The following is an 18,834-nucleotide window of genomic DNA, read 5'->3' on the forward strand; positions in this document are numbered from 1 at the left end:
GATTAATAGGCTTAGGCCTCAGAAACCAGTAGGCTACGTATTGGGCATGAGAAACCTACTGGCTTGTAAGAATTTGATGGATATTGGAGTTTTTTATTTCTTCTCATTTTGTCGTTTCATGGCTACGAAACAGGGCCTGTTTCTAGTGAGTCCGACCATGGTATCTCCGGCAGGTGTTTCAGTCGTTTTTTCATAGTAGCGTCTTATCGTCTTCAAGGTACCTCTTCTACCCAAACTCATATGCTCACCAACTTCACACATCCAAACTCTTACCCACCACTGCAACACAACAATTATGCAACATTACAAAAAAAAAAAAAAAAAAAGGCTTATTTGCGACATCTATAAGCAACATTTGGAGCGCGTCTTTTGAAAATTTTGCCCATTGAAACTCAGCGCCAATATTATTACGATGGACAATTCTTAGGTTCACCTTTGGGGTGAACAAACATATTCACCCCCATTGTCGATTAACATACTTTTACTTAATAAATTTATAATGCAACGGTCCATATCTTAAATTAGCCTTTAAAGATCATCTCTGTAAAAAATTAATTGAATTGTTTAATTATCTAATTGAATCAAACAAATGGATGGTTCTAACAATACTTATTACTATCATGATGAACCGTTCATGTATTTCATATAAATGAATAACCAAAAGGTCTTCAATTTGATTGATTTTTTACAGAGCTAGTCTTTGTATTATGTTATACAACATGAACAGTTAGATTAGAAAATTATAAAGTTATTATGCGTAATCGCAAGAGAGGATGGATATGCTCATTCATCAAGGAGGTGAACCTAAGTATGTATTATCCTATTAGGATACTCTTGAAAAAACGTCGCACAACATGTCGTATATATATAAAAAATAGAAAAGTTTGCGACACAAAAAGAAAATACGTCGTAAATAATTAATTTCAAACCTTTAATGTTCTCTATCTGCTTCTCATCCATAGCCGTCGTGTCTCCCAACCGTGCAGTGATTGCAGTTATAGTTCTCCAAATTCCTACCCTACAGTCTAGTAATCTCTACTCTCTCTCAAAATTACAATTGTGGTATTAGGTAACGTTTGTCACTATTATTGATGGTTGAAATTGTTTTGATTTAGGATTTTTGCTCCCTAATCTGGATTTCCCCCCCTTCTATCATGTACCTCTATCTCTGCTCATCTACCACTCACCACCACCACCACTCCTCAAAGCCAATCAATCCCTACTTACCACTCACCTCATCCCAACCCAAATCCCTTGGTCTATATGTATCCTCCTATTTCACAAGGCCGTTCCAATAAAGTATAAACCATCATTTACTAGTATACATTCTCAATTTGTCCCCACCTAAACTATGACTACAAAACCTATTTACCATTCTGCTACACAAAACATAACATCACTTATTTTAGTACTATATATAACATCATAGGAATATCAAACTTGATTCAGGTCTGGCATTAACGAGAAAACCGACTGACTCTGGCAACGGGAAGCATTGTAAAAAAGTGACATGAGAAAGTTGATTCCACATTCTAATTTGCAATTGGAGGCAAAAAAAATTGTTATAAGCAACTGAAAACAGCTGTTAGCTAAAATGGAAAAGTAAGCTACATATAAGCATTTTTGAAGCTTAAGACATCTCTTTGGAGACAATTTCTCCCATCAGATCACTGAGTCATTACAAAGATAATGCAACCCCGTTAACAGGCTCGCAGGCTCACTCTATGAGGAAAAAGACAATAAGTCATTCAATTTTATAACCATTTCTTGGTTCTGATCGAGTTTACGAATTTTTAGGTCTGCTCCTCCAACCCCATCCATTATGGCATTTGTTGATGGAAACTCGGCTCTAGTTGTCAAACTACTCAGAACAAAACCAAAAAAAAAAAAAGGAGACTCTATCTAGATGCAAAAAAATCAAAACAACTTTAGCATCTCTTTGTGAACGTTTGGTTTAGATCCTTAGCAACGTACATTTCCATATGGAAAATGCTTAAGATCTCAAAAAATTATACAAAAAATCTATACAAAATGATTTGGCATGTGCCACATCATCATCTCAATCTTAATACTTTCCAACTTGGCTTTCTATTAAATTCTTTTAGATCTAAGATAAAATTTTGTATTTCCTTTCAGAAAAGATAAAATTTTGTATTTTATTTTATTTTAATATTTTGAATATCAAAAAACTGATGGTATTGATGAATACGTCTTAACTGATGGATTTTCTGGGCATGTTATCATGGTGACTTAATTGGATTTTCTGGGCTTGTTATCAAGGTAAATTCTGAGCAAGCCCACTTCCATTGTTTCTCATAACAAGCTTATACATATCCTAATGACTCAATTAGATATGCCTCGACCATTATTGAATAATGAAGGCTGCTTCTTCATCGATTGAGCCATGTCTGGATTGTAAAGGTGCTTGTGCTTTGTATATTTTGGATACAAAAAGAGCATTTTGCCAGAACTTCCCAAATCTGGCTTTTTTGACCTCTACTCACTGAATTTGGGACCGCTCCCTCCTTAGTTGTCGTAATCTTGTTCTGTCAACTCCATTGGAAAGTAGACATCAAGGGGTTTTCAATGATATACAACACGTTCCATAATTCCAACCGAGTCCAAATATATGGCCTTCCAAATTCAATAGACATGTAATGGCAGATTCTAGATTCACCTTTAGCTACTAAAATAGCAATATCTGAAGTTACAGGTGCCCAATGACAGTGATTCCAATTGGTAATTAAACTAGACACCTCCATCTTTGCATCCATATATTATCTCCCATATTCCATTGGAGTCTTAAACTGTGCTGCTCCAAAAGCAACTGGACTTCAAGAAGCAGAGCACTTCCTCTGTTTTTTGTCAAATCACTGTATTGTCCTAGATATGATTAATTGGGAAAGTTCATAGCAAAGAAAATTGTACAACGAGTAAGAGAAATAGAGAAGGAGAAGCTGCATGACTCTACATTCGTGAGGACTTTTGAGGCAAGCAGCAAGCAACAAGATGATTAGCCTTGATGAGAAAAGTAGTTGTTCTGCAATTTAGAATACGCTTAATTGGTTTTGGTAGAACCTTGATTATCAGTCTTCTGCTTACGCTAAGTTAATCTCATCATATCTTTTAATCAGATAAGGAAGTTATTTTATTATTGTAATTATTATATTTTTAGGTTAATTTGAAAATGAAAATAATTAGATATGCTGAAAATTATTTAACTGAAAATGATGACGTGGTAGATGCCACGTAGGAAATCATGTAATTTGGTATTAGTTTTTTGTATACCTTTTTGGTGTATGTAGCACTACTCTTTCCATATTGATATATCGAATGAAATGATGTCCTATTTGCATACCATTGGATTTTGGATAACAATGATTTAGAGATTAGAAAATTACTCACAAGTGCTAGTTTGAAACTTTAATTAGCCACAAGTCCACTTAATTTTTCTTGTACAAATAAAGCCACTTTCATCTTTAAAATATTTCATCTATGACGATTTTATCCTTTCAAATAACAAACGAGCCCCATATTGATCTTCTGATCTGATTCAAACTCACTCTCTCTCTCTCTCTCTCTCTCTCTCTCATCACCAAATTGCGAAGCCCCAATCAGTTGACCTCTCTCTCTCTCTAAGCTCTGAGCACAACGGATCGTCGTCCACGCGCCTCTCTTCTCTCCTCGCCGCGTCTGCTTCCCGATCCAAGCCAAGGCCTTGACGAGCTCATCCAAATCGCCGTAAGTCATCTCCTGTATGTGATTCACTGATTAATTATTCATAATTGATGTTGTTGATTTCATTGCTGACCGGAATTGGTGAATCTTTGATGTTGTTGATTTCATCTCCCCAAGTCTCACCGCCTAAACCTCCACCTCAGATTCACACCCACACACGTGTCTCCGCCTCGCTCAAGCCTGACACCGCTCTCACCTCCTCACCAATGACTCCCTCTCCGCCGCTCTTTCCAGTCGACCTTGGTTCCTCTCCTCCTCCGATTTCAAGCTCAGGCCCTGGACTTCTCCTGCCGTCGATCGGAGCAGTTTCGAGGTCGCCGCTACTGCCGAGAGCTTCGGTGAGACTGCCAAGCCGAAGAGAAGCTTGTTCAAGACTCTCGAGCTTGGGTCATTGTTCGGCCTCTGGTACCTGTTCAACATCTACATCAATATCTATAACAACTAGGTAGCGTTTTGGTGCCTTTGTTTGTAATTCGTTTTGGAAATGTGGATTTTTACTTGTTTGGATGTGGTGAATGAACATTGATCGCTTTGGAATTGAAACCGTGAGGGTTGCTTGTTAGAATTCCAGTGAAGTTTAGTAGCTTTTAGATATTTTTTGCTCGATAAAAAGTGAAAAGTGAAAGAAGATGAAAAAGGTAGATTTGATTTACTACTGAATAACTGCAAGTGTGATTCAAAACGCAGAGTGTTTTGTTTTGTTCTAAGGTGATTACAAATGAATAGGGTGGTTATGTGCAATCAACATGTATGTCAGTAGCTTTTTATTACTGGTTTAGTAACTTTGTACATGTGTCATAGTAGCTTTCTGTGTTTATGTCGATAGATTTTTAGATTGCTTGTTTTTAGTTTATATTTTAAATACTAATATTTTGTTGTATCTTCTTGCAGAATTATTTCTCTTTGCATTTGCTGTAGTAGATTCCAAAAATCATGTGAATTTGAGTACTGAAGCCTCTATTGACCAAGGGATTATCCGGCCAACCAGGAAATGTTGAAATGAAGCCTGATGCTGAAGGTGGCAAATAATGTTTATGGTTAACGTAGTGTGGTAGAGCTTGACAGTAGTTTTATACAACTATTGTAATAGATTTTCACAACTATGGTGGTGGTTTTTTACAACTATGGTAGTAGCATTTCTTAGCCAAAACAGTACAATCGTATAGTTAGTTGCCTTGCATCAATGGAATAAGGAAAGAAATAAGGATATTGACTTCTTCAGACAGACCCAATGATATATATCAAATCTGCATTTTGGAATCTCAGCTGAATTTAGTCATTTACACCATAAGCTAGATCACTAGGCGCATGCAAAAAATGTACACTTATTTCTCTAATCCTGTTGGAGGGGTAGGATTAATTGTCATTAGAGGAACAATAATATGTACCACTTAATTGCAGAAGACCATCATTTATTTTGCTTTCTTACATTGGTACATACAATGATACAAAGAACAGGATATGATTATATCCCTATAATTAAGCGCGCAGGTTCTGAAAAGATAGACTAAAGTTGCTTGTGGAAAAAGTAACCAAGTATGTTAAAGTTATTAGTTGACTGAGTCTTTAAGTTGGGAAAAACTTACAAACAGTACCTGAATTACGGGCCACTAATAACTTTCGTACCTCAACTTCAAAAACTATCACAATGGTACCCAGATTATCTAACACGACCTAACATTCATACATGCCGTCCACTTTGCCGTTAACGGTGTTAAATTTATAAGGGTAAATCTGTCATTTCACTGTTCATCTCTCTTACCATGGTACTGTTCATTTTAAAAAAATTATTTTCCTCTCCTCAGGAAAAAAAAAAAAAAAATAAATAAATAATAAAAATTGAACAGTACCATGGTAAGAAAGATGAATAGTGAAATGACAGATTTACCCTTGTAAATTTAACACCGTTAACGGCAAAGTGGATCCCAGGTATGAATTTTGGGTCGGGGTGAAAAGTCCAGGTACCAAAATGATAGTTTTTGAAGTTGAGGTACGAAAGTTATTAGTGGCCCATAGTTTGGGTACTGTTTGTATTTTTTTCCCTTTTAAGTTTGTGGTTTGATAAGTTGTTTAGTGGTCTGTTGAATAAATCCCAATTGTTTAAGGATAGTTGTTTAGTTTGATTTGTTCTTAGCCACTTCCCACATTAATAGGATTGACGTGGGTTGCAGTTTTCCTTGTTCTTGTTGAATTGTAAGGCTATATATGTAGCCGATCAAATTGTTTCTCAACTGATAAGATCATTCTCTCAACTCTTGCTTATTCTAGATAAGGATTTTTGATTCGTAACATTCTGGTATCAGATGATTCAGATCTCTATCACGGGGCCCGATTGAAACTTGAGAGGCAGCAATCTTCTTAGTGTGAAGTTGTAAGAATATAGCAGCTTTGTCCAACCAGCTATGCCAAAGTTTGGTGGGGATCATTGGTCTATGCTCATGGAAAACTTCTTGCGTTCAATGGAATATTGGAGTCTGGTTGAGACCAGAATCACTGCAGCAGCAGTAGGAGTTGAGCCCACTGAAGAACAAGGCAAGACGATTGAAGATTAGAAGCTGAAGGTAATATACACCAAGTTACAAGTACTGACTAGGTAAGGCACTAATTACAATAACTGGTGACTACATTTCTAATAGACTACAATAACTACATTCCTAATGGAATACGTTGACACCATATTATTTTCTAATGAGTTTTGCTCAAACATATATATATATATATATATATATATATATATATATATATATATACAGATATAGGTCATTTATACGTAAGGCTTACACCTTACGCCTTCTAATGATTTGAATTTGATTATAGCAAGGGAAAAAAAATGAAATAATTATTATTTATGATGGTGAGATTGGAATTTGTCTACACAGGCGATTACCTTAAGATCCTACACTTGTCACTCTCACAGCAATGACATGCTTTTGGGGTATGGTGGATGGCGCAATACTGGCTTTTGTAGTTGAAAGGGGACATAGTGGAGTCTGGTCCATAGAATTCAACATCAAACTTGTAGCAACATTTTATGGGATAATCCAAAAAGTTTCAACTGTATGTTATATCGGTAAACATTTGTACTATAATAACTGGATTTAGGGCGACGGCCTTGCTAGAGGGCCCAAAACGAGTCTGGCGCCTTAGATCTCTTGGTCGTCCCAAGTAATTGCATAATTGGAATTAACACTGCAATCCAGTTTAATGAACTTTGTATTAATATTTCATACTGCAGGCAGTGCAATCTGGTATACGTTGCTTATTATGTGATGGGAATGGTAGTGAAGGAAAAGGGACCTGTTTTTCACTCGGCTTTTCATCCCTTGGCCACAGTAGGTTGCAATCCTGGGTTCCTTTGTTTTAGCAGAACAATTGTACATTGGGCGGTAGGCTCACATGTATTTATTTCTCTCTGGCTAATTCAATTAATCCATGCCTATATATGCATGACAGTTGATTGACTAGTCTCTTTCACTCTTGTTCGTAGTGTTATCGGAGCAACTTTAATCATCATTGGTCTGTATCTTGTTCTCTGGGGAAAAGCAAAGGATCGGTCTCCTCCATCACAGTGCTGCATGATCGATGAAGTAGCACCACTAACACAAAGATTAATAGATGATCAACAATGTTAAGAGATTCCATGTCACTTCAAGCATATTGTTGATCCTTCAAAACTCTGGCAAACCAGTTTGTTAGTCTTTTTTCTTCTTCCTTCTTATTTTGAAGTAAAAGGATCACCTTTGTTTTGATTAAATATTCATCAGCTAGCTTAAAGTATTAACTATGTTAAGTAAAATTAGGATTAGATTGTTTTAGCTGTTACAGAATTTTGCATGTGATTGTGCCTAAAGAAATCTGGCCTACTTACGAGTTATTTCTTGCCACTTGATGAATAGGCTGATCCTTGCAAATTCTGCCATGCATGTCAGCTTTTAGTCGTCGTTTTCCTTTTCCTCTTTTCTTTTCTTTTTCTTGTTATTTTGATTTTTGAGTAGCAAGGATCACCATTGTTCTGTTTTAAGTACTCATCAGCTAGCTTTAAAGTATTAACGTACTATTAGACGAAAGATTGGGCCACCATTGTTCTAGCTGCTTGAGCATTTTTCATGTGATTGTGCCTAAAGAAGTCTGGATTGCTTAACTATAACAAAATATCCAGATAGTAGGCTGCAAAGGTATATAATTAAGCAATCTCCAGTTCTAGGGTGACTTTTGGAGTGATCTGTTCAATACAAACATGAATTTGGCCTGCTGGATGTTTTTTGGCTTCTGAATATTATGCGGCTTAATAAATGAAAAACTCTACTTTGGATTTTGGACATTTTATACTCTGTTACAAGATATTAATGTAAATGGCGCCGTAAAAATTCATTAATGCAGACCGCATAGTAAAATCAGTAAAAACTTGAGGCATATATTAGTCAAGAACTGTTGTTTGGTAACTTTGGTGACTCGAGAAGAATTTGTGCATACCGATTACGTCAATTGGCCTGAAAATCTGTGGTTATTGCTTGTTGAAAAGTGCAGGCAAAGACCTTCAAACATCAATGATTCCAATTTTGGCCTATATTCTCTTTTGGCGTTATATTTTAGGCCTATATTATGATCACCAGGACTGGACACATTACTTTTGATTTCTTCCTGGAAATATGTATATAATTAAAGGCTTGTCTATGGTTTTGGCATGCAGGGAATTTTTTCCACATTGAAAATTCAAATTCCACAGAACTAGCCATGAGGCCCTTACAAATTCAAAGCAGGCTCTCATCAAGTCAACCTGGCACTACAAAGAACTAAAGAAGATCAAATTTTAAGCTGTTATATGTACGCCACACTATTTGCATCGATGCAAATATACCAGCAACAAGTTTATCTGAATCTATCGTACCCTATTTCTGGTAGATCATCTCCATTTTCTCTTTGTCCTTCTGATTGAGATGGAGGTTGGTCCTTGGTTTTTCCCCATTAAACCATATATAGGCCAACAATGATGATGATAGCTCCAGTAAGACTGCAATCATCAATAGTTAGTTTTGTCAGTCCCTAGCGATTCTGAAATTTCATTCCTAAATGCACTAGGAATCTGCATATATACCTCCAAAGGTACATCCAAAGGTACATATCTACTAAAACAATAAAGCCCAAAATTGCAACCATTACAGTGCCTAAGGGATGAAAAACAGAATAGAAAACAGGTCCCCTTCACTACAGTCCCTATAGCACAAGAAGCAACCCTGAGAGCATTCCCTGCATCAAATTAAAAATAAATTTTCAATCCTATTCTGATTTTTTTTTTTGGCCGAGTATAATAGGAGAAAACATATCCTAATTCTAAATACCCCGCAAACAGCTGTTACGAGTTTGATATTTAAGTGTATAGACCATGCTGCACTACATGTTTCCCCATTCCATTACAAGGGCTAGAACTGTTGCTTCCACCGTACCCCAGAAACATATCAGAGCTGCAAGGGAGAGCTGACAAGGGCATGATTTTAATGTATGTCTGCGTATATTGAAATTCACCTTCAGAAAATTACTTTTCACTTTGAGTAAAATCATGAGAATTGAACTGCTAGCTAGGGAATTCTTACTTGCAAAACAATGAAAAACAGACCAGGAGAGACAATTGCTGCTGACATGAATAAAGCAACCTTAAAAAGGTCATTGTCGTCTGAGTGACTTTGTGATTGTTGATGATTGAGGTTGTTGCTCCATGGCCCATGTTAAACTCAGAGAAGGGACTTTGACTTGAGTCAATATTATAGCTCCAACTGTAATTAAAGTTCCCAATTAAGACCTACTTTAATTCTCGAGCCTACAAATTAAGTAGTTTGCATTATTCAACCTCTAGTATGTGTGACCAAGAAGTCAAGAGTTTACGTGAAAATCTAGGCCATAAAATTACTACACAAAAAGTGGTCTTTAGCGACAAATTCTAGTGACGGATTAACAAAATTGTCTCTACTGGTTAAAAATGCAAAAAGCAGTTAAAATATTGGACATGGCAGATTGGCAGATGAGAAAGTGGCTGTCGAGTGCTTCATTCCCGTTCAAAAGAGGTGACTATTATTTTCCTACTTAAATTTGGCCTCATCATTTTTTTTTTCTATTTTCTTTTGTTTTATCCAACTCAAAATTAGAAAAATTATAATTTGTAAATTATATATTCCTATTCCGAAATAATATTTCAGATTTGTCGGGAAATTTCTACAAAAATCCTTCCAATCAATCGCAAGTAAAGGAGGTGTTAGAACTTAAACGGAACGACCAAATTTGAGTAGGCTCATTTGCGCTGTGGGTAGACAATCAAAACTTGATCCGAGCTGGACCGTAAAGACGATAACCCCAACAGGAGCGTAAATCTAGAACCTGGTTCTTTTCTCACTACAACAAGAGTGGTCTTACGTCTTACCACACCACTGTGAATGATATGAATTGGGTCAGTGGACACTACTGATTATAGAAAGTATTCTTAATGGGAACGACTTGGATACTAAAAGCGTGACAAAGACCTAAGAAACCCAAGCTATCAAATATGAGTGCCTTAAACTGTGAGTCCCACAAACTGACCTATGACTTCCATATAATCATGATATAATTCCATATGTTAAATTTAAAAGAAAAAATTGAATTTCGTTTTGGGAATCCATCCTGGCGGCTAGTGACTTATCTATTGATACACAGAGCTATCACCCAACAAACTCTGGTTTTCCTCCATGTCATAATTCGTATAGTGTTAATGGTTTAGTCTTTGTATTTACTGTATTTAGTAAATATGAAGCAGTGGATAACGTTTCTCTCCAAAAATTCAGAGGCAAGTCTATATGGGACACCATCGATCTTGTCATCTCCATTAGGGTTCTATTTCTTCTTTCTGCGATGTCATTTTGTTGTGGTGTATATGACATAGTATAATTATGTCTTATGCCATGTTCTTTGCAGAACTCTCGCTAATTGAGTTTCTACTTCTTTCTTAGATTTTTTGAATTTTTCCAAGGCGTTCGATTTATTTTCAAAAAGTAGACATACCCATTACATGTATAATCATCGATAAATGCAACAAAGTAGTCCATTTCTCTATGAGTCTTTATTCTCATAGGTTCACATAAATCCGAATGTATAACATTAAGTAAATATGAAGATTGCCAATGTTCAGAAAATGATTTTCTAGATATTTTTCCTTTGATACATGATTCACATGTTTCAAAATCATTCAAATTTACAAAAGAGAGGAGAGCACAAAACCAAGCAAACATAAAGAAAAACCAAGTTGCTAAGGCTACACCCCATGTCTGAGGTATAGACCATTTTCTATGAGAGAGAGCGAAAGAGCGAAAGAAAAACAGAGAGAGCGTGTACCCTCCGGCGGCTCGCCCTCGTGGCGGCATCATCGGACGGGACATAATCGGATCTAGTGTTCGGTGGTATTGTTCAATGGAATAAGGCCAGTCGCAGAGTAGGCTATGGGGTAGCTTCGAGGTCCATATCGCGCGGTGGTTTTGCCGGAGTTTCGTTGTAGGTTCGGCGGCTTGTGGTGTGCTAGGGGTCTATCTCACAAGGAAAGGGAGGAGGACAGCCGGAGATGTCATCGCTTATTGGTGTGAGAATGGGTTTTGAGCGGCACAGATCGGACCGGAGATCTCCGATCTGGTTGGTGTTGTCTGGAGCCATCGTGTGGAGAGGGACGATATCTTTCTGGTTCAGACCGGATCGGAGTGTTCCGCTCTGGTTTGGATTGGTTGGAGCCTTCCAGTGGGGGTGTAGTTGGATGGGGCGGCGATGCTTTCGGGCATGGTGGGGAGATCGACGGAGGGGAGGGACGAACGGCGTGTGTTCAGTGCGATGGGTGTGCTGCTGACAGTGGAACGCCAAAGGCTGCTTGGTGCGGTCGGATGGCCTCCGGTGGGTGGATGGCGCTGCTTTCTCTTGCAGATCGGTGGCAAGATACTTGCAGGCAGTTGTTCTCTTCGATTGGGCTAAGTGGGGTTTGGGCCTGGGCTTCTTATGCTTATTGTAATTTGGGGTTTAGGTATTATGTCCCCCCCCATGTATGCTAAAGTTTCATTAATGATCAAGGCCTAAGGGCAGCTATGCAAGCCCTTTTCAAAAAAAAAAAAATTCAAATTTACTTGAGGTAACATTCCAATTTTGCTCATTCTGAGTCATTTATTTTCATTTGTGTCCTAATCTCAAATGCCATAATAAATTTAGACTTGAAGTAGAGACAAAAATATACTCGGAAGAAATATTTCTATTACTAATAATAATAACTATGTACATATCATCGATTCTAGTACCTTTGAGTACTATTCGACCCTCTTTACCAATAGTGACTACACCATTTTTGAATCTCACTTCAAAACCTTTCTTTTAAAGCATAGCAACAGAAAAAAGATTTCTTCTAATGGTGGGTGCATACAAGACATTTTAGAGAATCACATTTGTGCCATTACACGAAAGCTTGCAATCTCCTTCTCCAAGAACATCTATGTATGTATTGTTTCCCATGTATAAACGATGATCTCCTTGCTCCTTTTCTTCGATGTTGATGAAAAAGGATTTGTCCTTGCAAACATGTCTTGTAGCTACGGAGTCGACACACCATTATTCTTCACATTCCACTATCAGTGCTTCAGAGATAATTAAACACCAGGTTAATCAAACCTAGCTAGTATAATTGAACTTCTGCTCGTCAATTCACGTTCTTTGTGACGTATCACCCCAAATCGAATATTCACCAAAATTTTGATCCTCAACCAAATTCTCACCCAAATTACTTGAAAGGTGAGGTTGATGATAGAAGAAAGAAGTGAAATTGTCTTGAATTTTCGCTTCTAGTATCTTTCTTGGTGCCGATGTATCTAGTTCTGATGCGTGAATAGGAGACCAATTGGACTCGTCGTTCTTGTAGATTAGAGTTTTATAAAATTGACAAGGCGGGATGTATTGATTCAATGACAGATCAGTTGGCCTTTGGGTCTGGTGAATATGAAGATTCTCGTCAAAAACCAGCATCAAGTCCATACGAAATGATTTGAAGTTGAATTCGAACCCAAATGCTTCGAATGGTTGTCTTTCGGACCCAGACTAAATTCTTCTTCTTTTGTTTTGAACGATGCCTCTTTCTGTTGGAAGGACGCTTGTTGACAATAGTTCTTATTGAAACAAGGTTTCTGGTACGGGCGATTACACCATGGTAGGCTTGGAAGTCTGAAACGTTTGGGTCCGTTGTTACTGCTGTAGCGCGATCCCAAACTAGTTCTGTACTCAGTATTCAGGCGACAAGAAACAATCTTGCAGGGTCTGAAACTTGCTTTTCCTCTCAGTTTTGTGTAATTAGAACTAGATTCTCCTCTGAACCAATGTTTGAGTGTTGTCTTTATGAATTGTGTTTGTATGAATTGTGATTTGATTTCCCTTGCATCACAAAACTGCTCTGATGCTACTGTAGGAAAATATAGAAAAGGATCGTTGTGATTAGCAAATTTAGCGTCGTCAGACTGTTGATCACAATGGTATGGTGTCTTTGATCAAGACACAACAAGAGAAATCAAATATCTGAATGAATGACAATGGAAAGGACTGAGGTTCTATTTATAAACCTCAATCATTGTACCTCTTGAGTGAAGAGGTATAACTAATCAATAGTTATACCCTTTCACCATAATTGTCAACAATCATGCATGTACCCTTTCAGGATTCGTGAATTTCCTTGTTTAGGTGTATCTTGATGCACCAATGTTATGGTACATTTCCTCACACATAACATACTCATTGTGAAGCCATTTAATCAAGGGGAAATGATCATTTACCCAATTTTGGAGTTAATTAACCCTAATTGCCCAAACACTCTAAAAGATTGCCCATTTACCCAAACACTCTAAGAGATTATTTCCCTAATACCTAATTAATTATTTTTTTATTATTTTTGAGACTTTTTTCCCTCTCCTTCTTTCTCACTTAGAGAGAGAAGTCATCGGAGACCTTGCTGGACTCAGGTGACCAGGTGGCCGGCCGCCAACTCCAATGACGGACTCCGGCGACCAATGACGGAATCCGGCGACCGGTTACCGAAAATCTGACTACCGAACTGGTGACCGGATTCCGGCGTCTGAATTTATTGCCCCCTAATAACCCCCAGTAACCATATTATTGTCCCCCAATAATCATATTATTGCCCCCAATAATCATATTATTACCCTCTAATAATCATATTATTGCCCTCAAGTGAATTCCAAAGCCAAAAAAATACATCTCTCCAAATGCGTTGTCATCTATACGAAACTTAAAGAGGACTACTTCCCACCATTTCAAAACCCTAATCATTTCCCCTTTTTCTCTCATTCTTTGGCCAGTTCGCTGACCAACCCCCTGCAAACAATCAATGGTAACAGACGAGACCACCACAACAACACTACCACAGATGGAAGAAGAACAGGGGGCAACAACCGTGCAACCACCGAGGGAAGAAGAAGAGGAGGACACATCCCTAATCCGACCCGAATTCGGAGAACAAAACGCATTCGAACCGAATCCGACACAGCAACTATCCAAGCCGTATCGAAAGAAGAGAACACGCAACCACAAATCGGAGAAGAAGAGGAACCACCGGTGGCTGAAGAAGACAACGCAGCCACGACCCGATCCGAATTCGGTGAAGAGAACGCAGTCTGTCGAACCCAGACACAGACCGCATCCACAGTCGCCTGCACCACCACAGCCCCTCCGCGGAGTCGCGGAAGAGTGAGCGGCGCGAGTCGACGGTGGAGGACGAGAAGGACCGGCAGAAGGTGGTTCAGAGAGAGAGAGAGAGAGAGAGAGAGAGAGAGAGAGAGAGAGAGAGAGAGAGAGAGAGAGAGAGAGAGAGAGAGAGAGAGAGAGAGAGAGAGTATGAGTGCAATACTGTCAATAGATATTAGTGGAGTAAGTGAGCAATTTTTAGACTAAAATTAGGTAAGTGGTCATGGCCCCTTTAATCAAATGCTCATATTCTAACAGCTACCACATTGACACTAATCTTAACTATTAATTTAAATTAAGTTTAATTCGATTAGGTCGATCAGTATCTATTCTTATTATCACTTGGCACTTGCCAGCAGCATGTACTATTAACTATTTGAAGTGTTAAGCTTCTACATTTACATCAATCTAAACTATTAATTACGAGCCAGCAATACTTAGGTTTCTTTAATGGTACAATTAATGCTGCTTAATCTTTCAGTGCTCGTGATAATTCTTGCTTTTGTCCCCGAATAAAAGATCAAAATCCAAAAAAATTGATCACTTATATAAGCAACAACTTCCCTAAATCTTTCTTTTCCTCTCTATTTTAGGGAAAAATTTGTATTTTTTTTTCCGCTCCAACAGATTCTCTATACCTATCTTCATTTCAGAGAAATTGAAGAGACAGAAAATAAAAATCCTTTTATTTACAACGAACTCTAAAATTATAGGGAATAACTTTTTAAGAAGTTTTTACTCTTTTCTCTCTCTTTCCAATTTATATTTATTTTCATTATTAATTATATGATAACATTTAATTTTAAAAATCTTACTATATTTAATCATGGATATTAAATTATAAAGAATATGATAGAGAAACTGTTGAAATTGCGGAAGAAAAATTATAGAGTAAAACTTTTAATTTTTTTTTTTTGAAAGAAAATTCCAAACTTTTATTAATCAATTACGATGATTACAATCGTACATAATGGCATCCAAGATTAACTCTGGAGCTTGAGCAAACCACTCATGAAAGCCTTCATTTTCAAAGGCATGACTAGCTAACCTATGAGCAACACAATTTGCAGAATGAGGAGCATGTACAAAAGATATATCCTGAAACACCCTTGCACCTACTTTGATATCCTCAATGAGAGGACTATAAATAGACATATCAGGCACCTCGGAGATTATTGCTTGGATGGCAACTAAGCAATCACTTTCAGTAATAACTTTATCAACCATCATAGCTTGACACAAATCCATACCTGCTCGTATAGCCACCAATTCAATGTGTAATGCTGCTGTAACATGACTAACCTGATGCGCCATAGCTGCAACAAAGCCACCCTGATCATTCCTTATGATGCCTCCTACGGCACCAGAGCCCACTGATGGCAAAAAGGCACCATCAGTATTCAACTTAAGAATACATGTTGTTGGTGCCTTCCAAACCTGGTGGGCACGGCCTTTTGTCGTCCTCCCATTAGGATACCGATTAAGTAAGAAGCTTTCATACCAAGTCATAGTACCCAAAGAAAGAGCTACTGCACTTTGAGACTTATCTAACCATAATTTCTCATTTCGATTCTTCCACAATGCCCAAACTGTCATAAGAAGCTTTGCAAAAATATCAGAAGACAGGGTGGTTGCCTGTTCTAACATCCACTCTTTGAAACTAAAGGAGTGAGTGTGACATATATATGGGCAAGTTAAAAGGAGCAGCACCCAAAATCTCTTTGGCCACAGGACAAGCGCAAAAGACATGTCTGCCATCCTCATACGGGTGAGAACACAACAAACAGCCCAACTCTCCTGTATACCCTTTAGTAGTTAATCAGTCCCGTGTAGGCAATAAATTATTACATGCCCGCCATAAACAAATATGAACTTTCCCTGGTACCCTAGCATGCCATAAAGCCTTCCAAAGCAACTCAAAAGGATCACCCACAGATGTTGAAGCCCTCAAATTATCTAACACAATATCCGGAGCCACCCAATAAGCGCTCTTCACAAAATAAAATCCTTTTCTCTCTAATTTCCAGGTTATTCGATCACTCCTCACATTTCGACTCAAAGGAATGCACATAATTTTGTCCACTATATTAGGAGCAAAGAAAGAATGAAGTACCTGTGCAGACCACGTCCTGGAGGCACCATCTATCAATTCGGCCACAGTATCAATTTCATAATGAGCCGGTCGAACCAGGGTACCATCAGGCACATCTGGTATCCAATTCTCCTTCCATATATTAATCTGCTGTCCTGTACCCACCTACCACTGAACTCCAGCTCTCAGTACCGGCCGACTGGTCAAAATGGACCTCCAAGAGAAAGATGGGGACTCCCCCATATCAGCCTCCCAAAAGGAACAATTCGGGTAATATCTAGCTTTAAACAATCTAGCAATTAAAGAAGAAGGATTCGAAATTAGCCTCCACCCCTGCTTTGCTAACATAGCCAAATTGTAAGCATATAGGTTTTTAAAACCCATTCCACCCTCTGCTTTAGTAAGACACATCCTATCCCAAGACCTCCAATGAATCTTCCTTTTGTCCTCTGTATCACCCCAAAAAAATTGAGCACACAATTGATGCAAATCATCACATAAGCCTTTAGGTAGGAGATAGCAGTTCATGGTGTACAAGGGCATGGTTTGTGCTACCACCTTTATCATAATCTCCTTTCCGGCGGAGCTCAATGTTTTTGTTTTCCAACTAGTCAGCTTCTTTGTAATACTCTCTCAGATATACTCAAAGATTTCCGTTTTGGACTTCCCCACATGCAATGGTAAACCCAAATATCGATCATGCTCTTGGACACACTTCACCTCTAAAATAGCCGCTAACTGATCTTGCACACTTGGTGCCACATTTTTACTAAAAACCACACTACTCTTTTGCAAATTTATTCACTGCCCGGATGCTCTCTCATACACATCAAGCAAAGCTCTGTATTGCCTACATTTTGCCTCCACAGCTGAACCAAAAATAAAACTGTCATTTGCAAAAAATAGGTGATGTAAAGTAGGAGCACCTGGACACATACTTAATCCTGACAAACTGTTTGCAGCCACTGCATTTGTGATCATTGAAGATAACCCTTCCGCACACAGGATAAATAAATAAGGGGATAATGGATCCCCTTGTCTAATGCCTCTCATAGGTGTAATATATCCAAAAGGTTCGCCATTAATGAGAACAGAATACCAAACAGTAGTCAAGCAACTCATAACCATTTGAATCCATCTCGAATCAAAGCCCATCTTTTCCAAAATAGCTTTCAAAAAACTCCATTCCAACCTGTCATAAGCCTTACTAATATCCAACTTTAAGGAAAAAACACCTTCTGCTTGTCGACGCAATCTATGCATGAAATGCGCTGCTTCGGTGGCCACCAAAGTATTATCGGAGATCAAACGTCAAGGTACAAAAGCACTTTGTAATGGTGAAATAATCGCCGGTAAAATCTTTTTCAATCTGTTAGCCATAACTTTTGAGCTCATCCGATATATCACATTACAAAGTGCTATTGGTCTCAACTGTGTAGCATCCTGAGGATCTTTCACTTTAGGAATCAAAGCAATATGAGTAAAATTGGACTCCTGCCATATAACCCCTGTTTCTAAAAAATCTCTCACCGCTAGACACACATCAGTACCTACTGTATCCCAATATTTTTGGAAGAAAAATGGTGACATACCATCCGGGCCGGGGCTCTTTGAAGGGTGCATCTGGAATAATGCTTTCTTGATCTCCTCATCCGAATAAGAAGATAATAACTGCTCATTCATAGTCGATGTCACCCTAGCTACAATTCAACCCGGCCAACACCTCTTGAATAGCCTCCTCATCCACCCCGGCAGATTTATATATCTCCTCATAATACTCAAGCAAAATAGCCTTAATTGTCTCCGGTTGAGCACACCATTGTCCTTCATTATTCTGCAGTCCCTTGATGCGATTTCTACACTTCCTATTTGATGCCTTTAGATGAAAAACGCAGAATTCCTATCTCCATCCTTCAACCATAACACTCGAGACCGTTGCCGCCAATAAGTCTCTTGGTGTGCAAGTAATTCACTATATCGAGTGTGTAATTGTCGTTGCTCCTCATACTGAACTTTTGAAAAAGGCTACCGCATTATTTCATCCATTTTCTCCTGAGTCAGCCTCATCTCAATCTTTGCATGTTCAAACACCCCTCTATGCCAAGTCATTAGCTGCTTCCCAGTCTCTACAATTTTCAAGGCAACTTGGTTTAATGGGTTCCCTGTCGAAGGTCGAGACCAACCTTGACTAATAATGTTCTTGCAGTCTTGATGTTGTGCCCACATCTCTTCAAACCTAAACTGACGTGGTGTACGTCGATTCT

The 18,834-nt window shown here is 38.2% G+C and overlaps 2 protein-coding genes across 2 annotated transcripts; one reads left to right on the forward strand and one right to left on the reverse strand.

Annotated features, from left to right (window-relative positions):
• The first annotated feature begins 14,122 nt into the window (after positions 1 to 14,122).
• On the forward strand, positions 14,123 to 14,485 carry LOC112164481 (activating signal cointegrator 1 complex subunit 2 homolog). The gene has a single exon (XM_024300691.1). The coding sequence runs from the start codon at positions 14,123 to 14,125 to the stop codon at positions 14,483 to 14,485; it is 363 nt and encodes a 120-aa protein (XP_024156459.1).
• A 935-nt stretch (positions 14,486 to 15,420) lies between these two features.
• On the reverse strand, positions 15,421 to 18,253 carry LOC112164487. The gene is made up of 3 exons (XM_024300703.1): positions 18,163 to 18,253; positions 16,592 to 16,725; positions 15,421 to 16,113 (listed from the first exon to the last, which is right to left on the reverse strand). Exons 1-3 carry the CDS (start codon positions 18,251 to 18,253, stop codon positions 15,421 to 15,423), a joined length of 918 nt encoding a protein of 305 aa, XP_024156471.1.
• Positions 18,254 to 18,834: the final 581 nt, after the last annotated feature.

Source organism: Rosa chinensis, chromosome 1 (assembly GCF_002994745.2).
Source record: "Rosa chinensis cultivar Old Blush chromosome 1, RchiOBHm-V2, whole genome shotgun sequence".
Lineage (NCBI taxonomy): Eukaryota > Viridiplantae > Streptophyta > Magnoliopsida > Rosales > Rosaceae > Rosa > Rosa chinensis.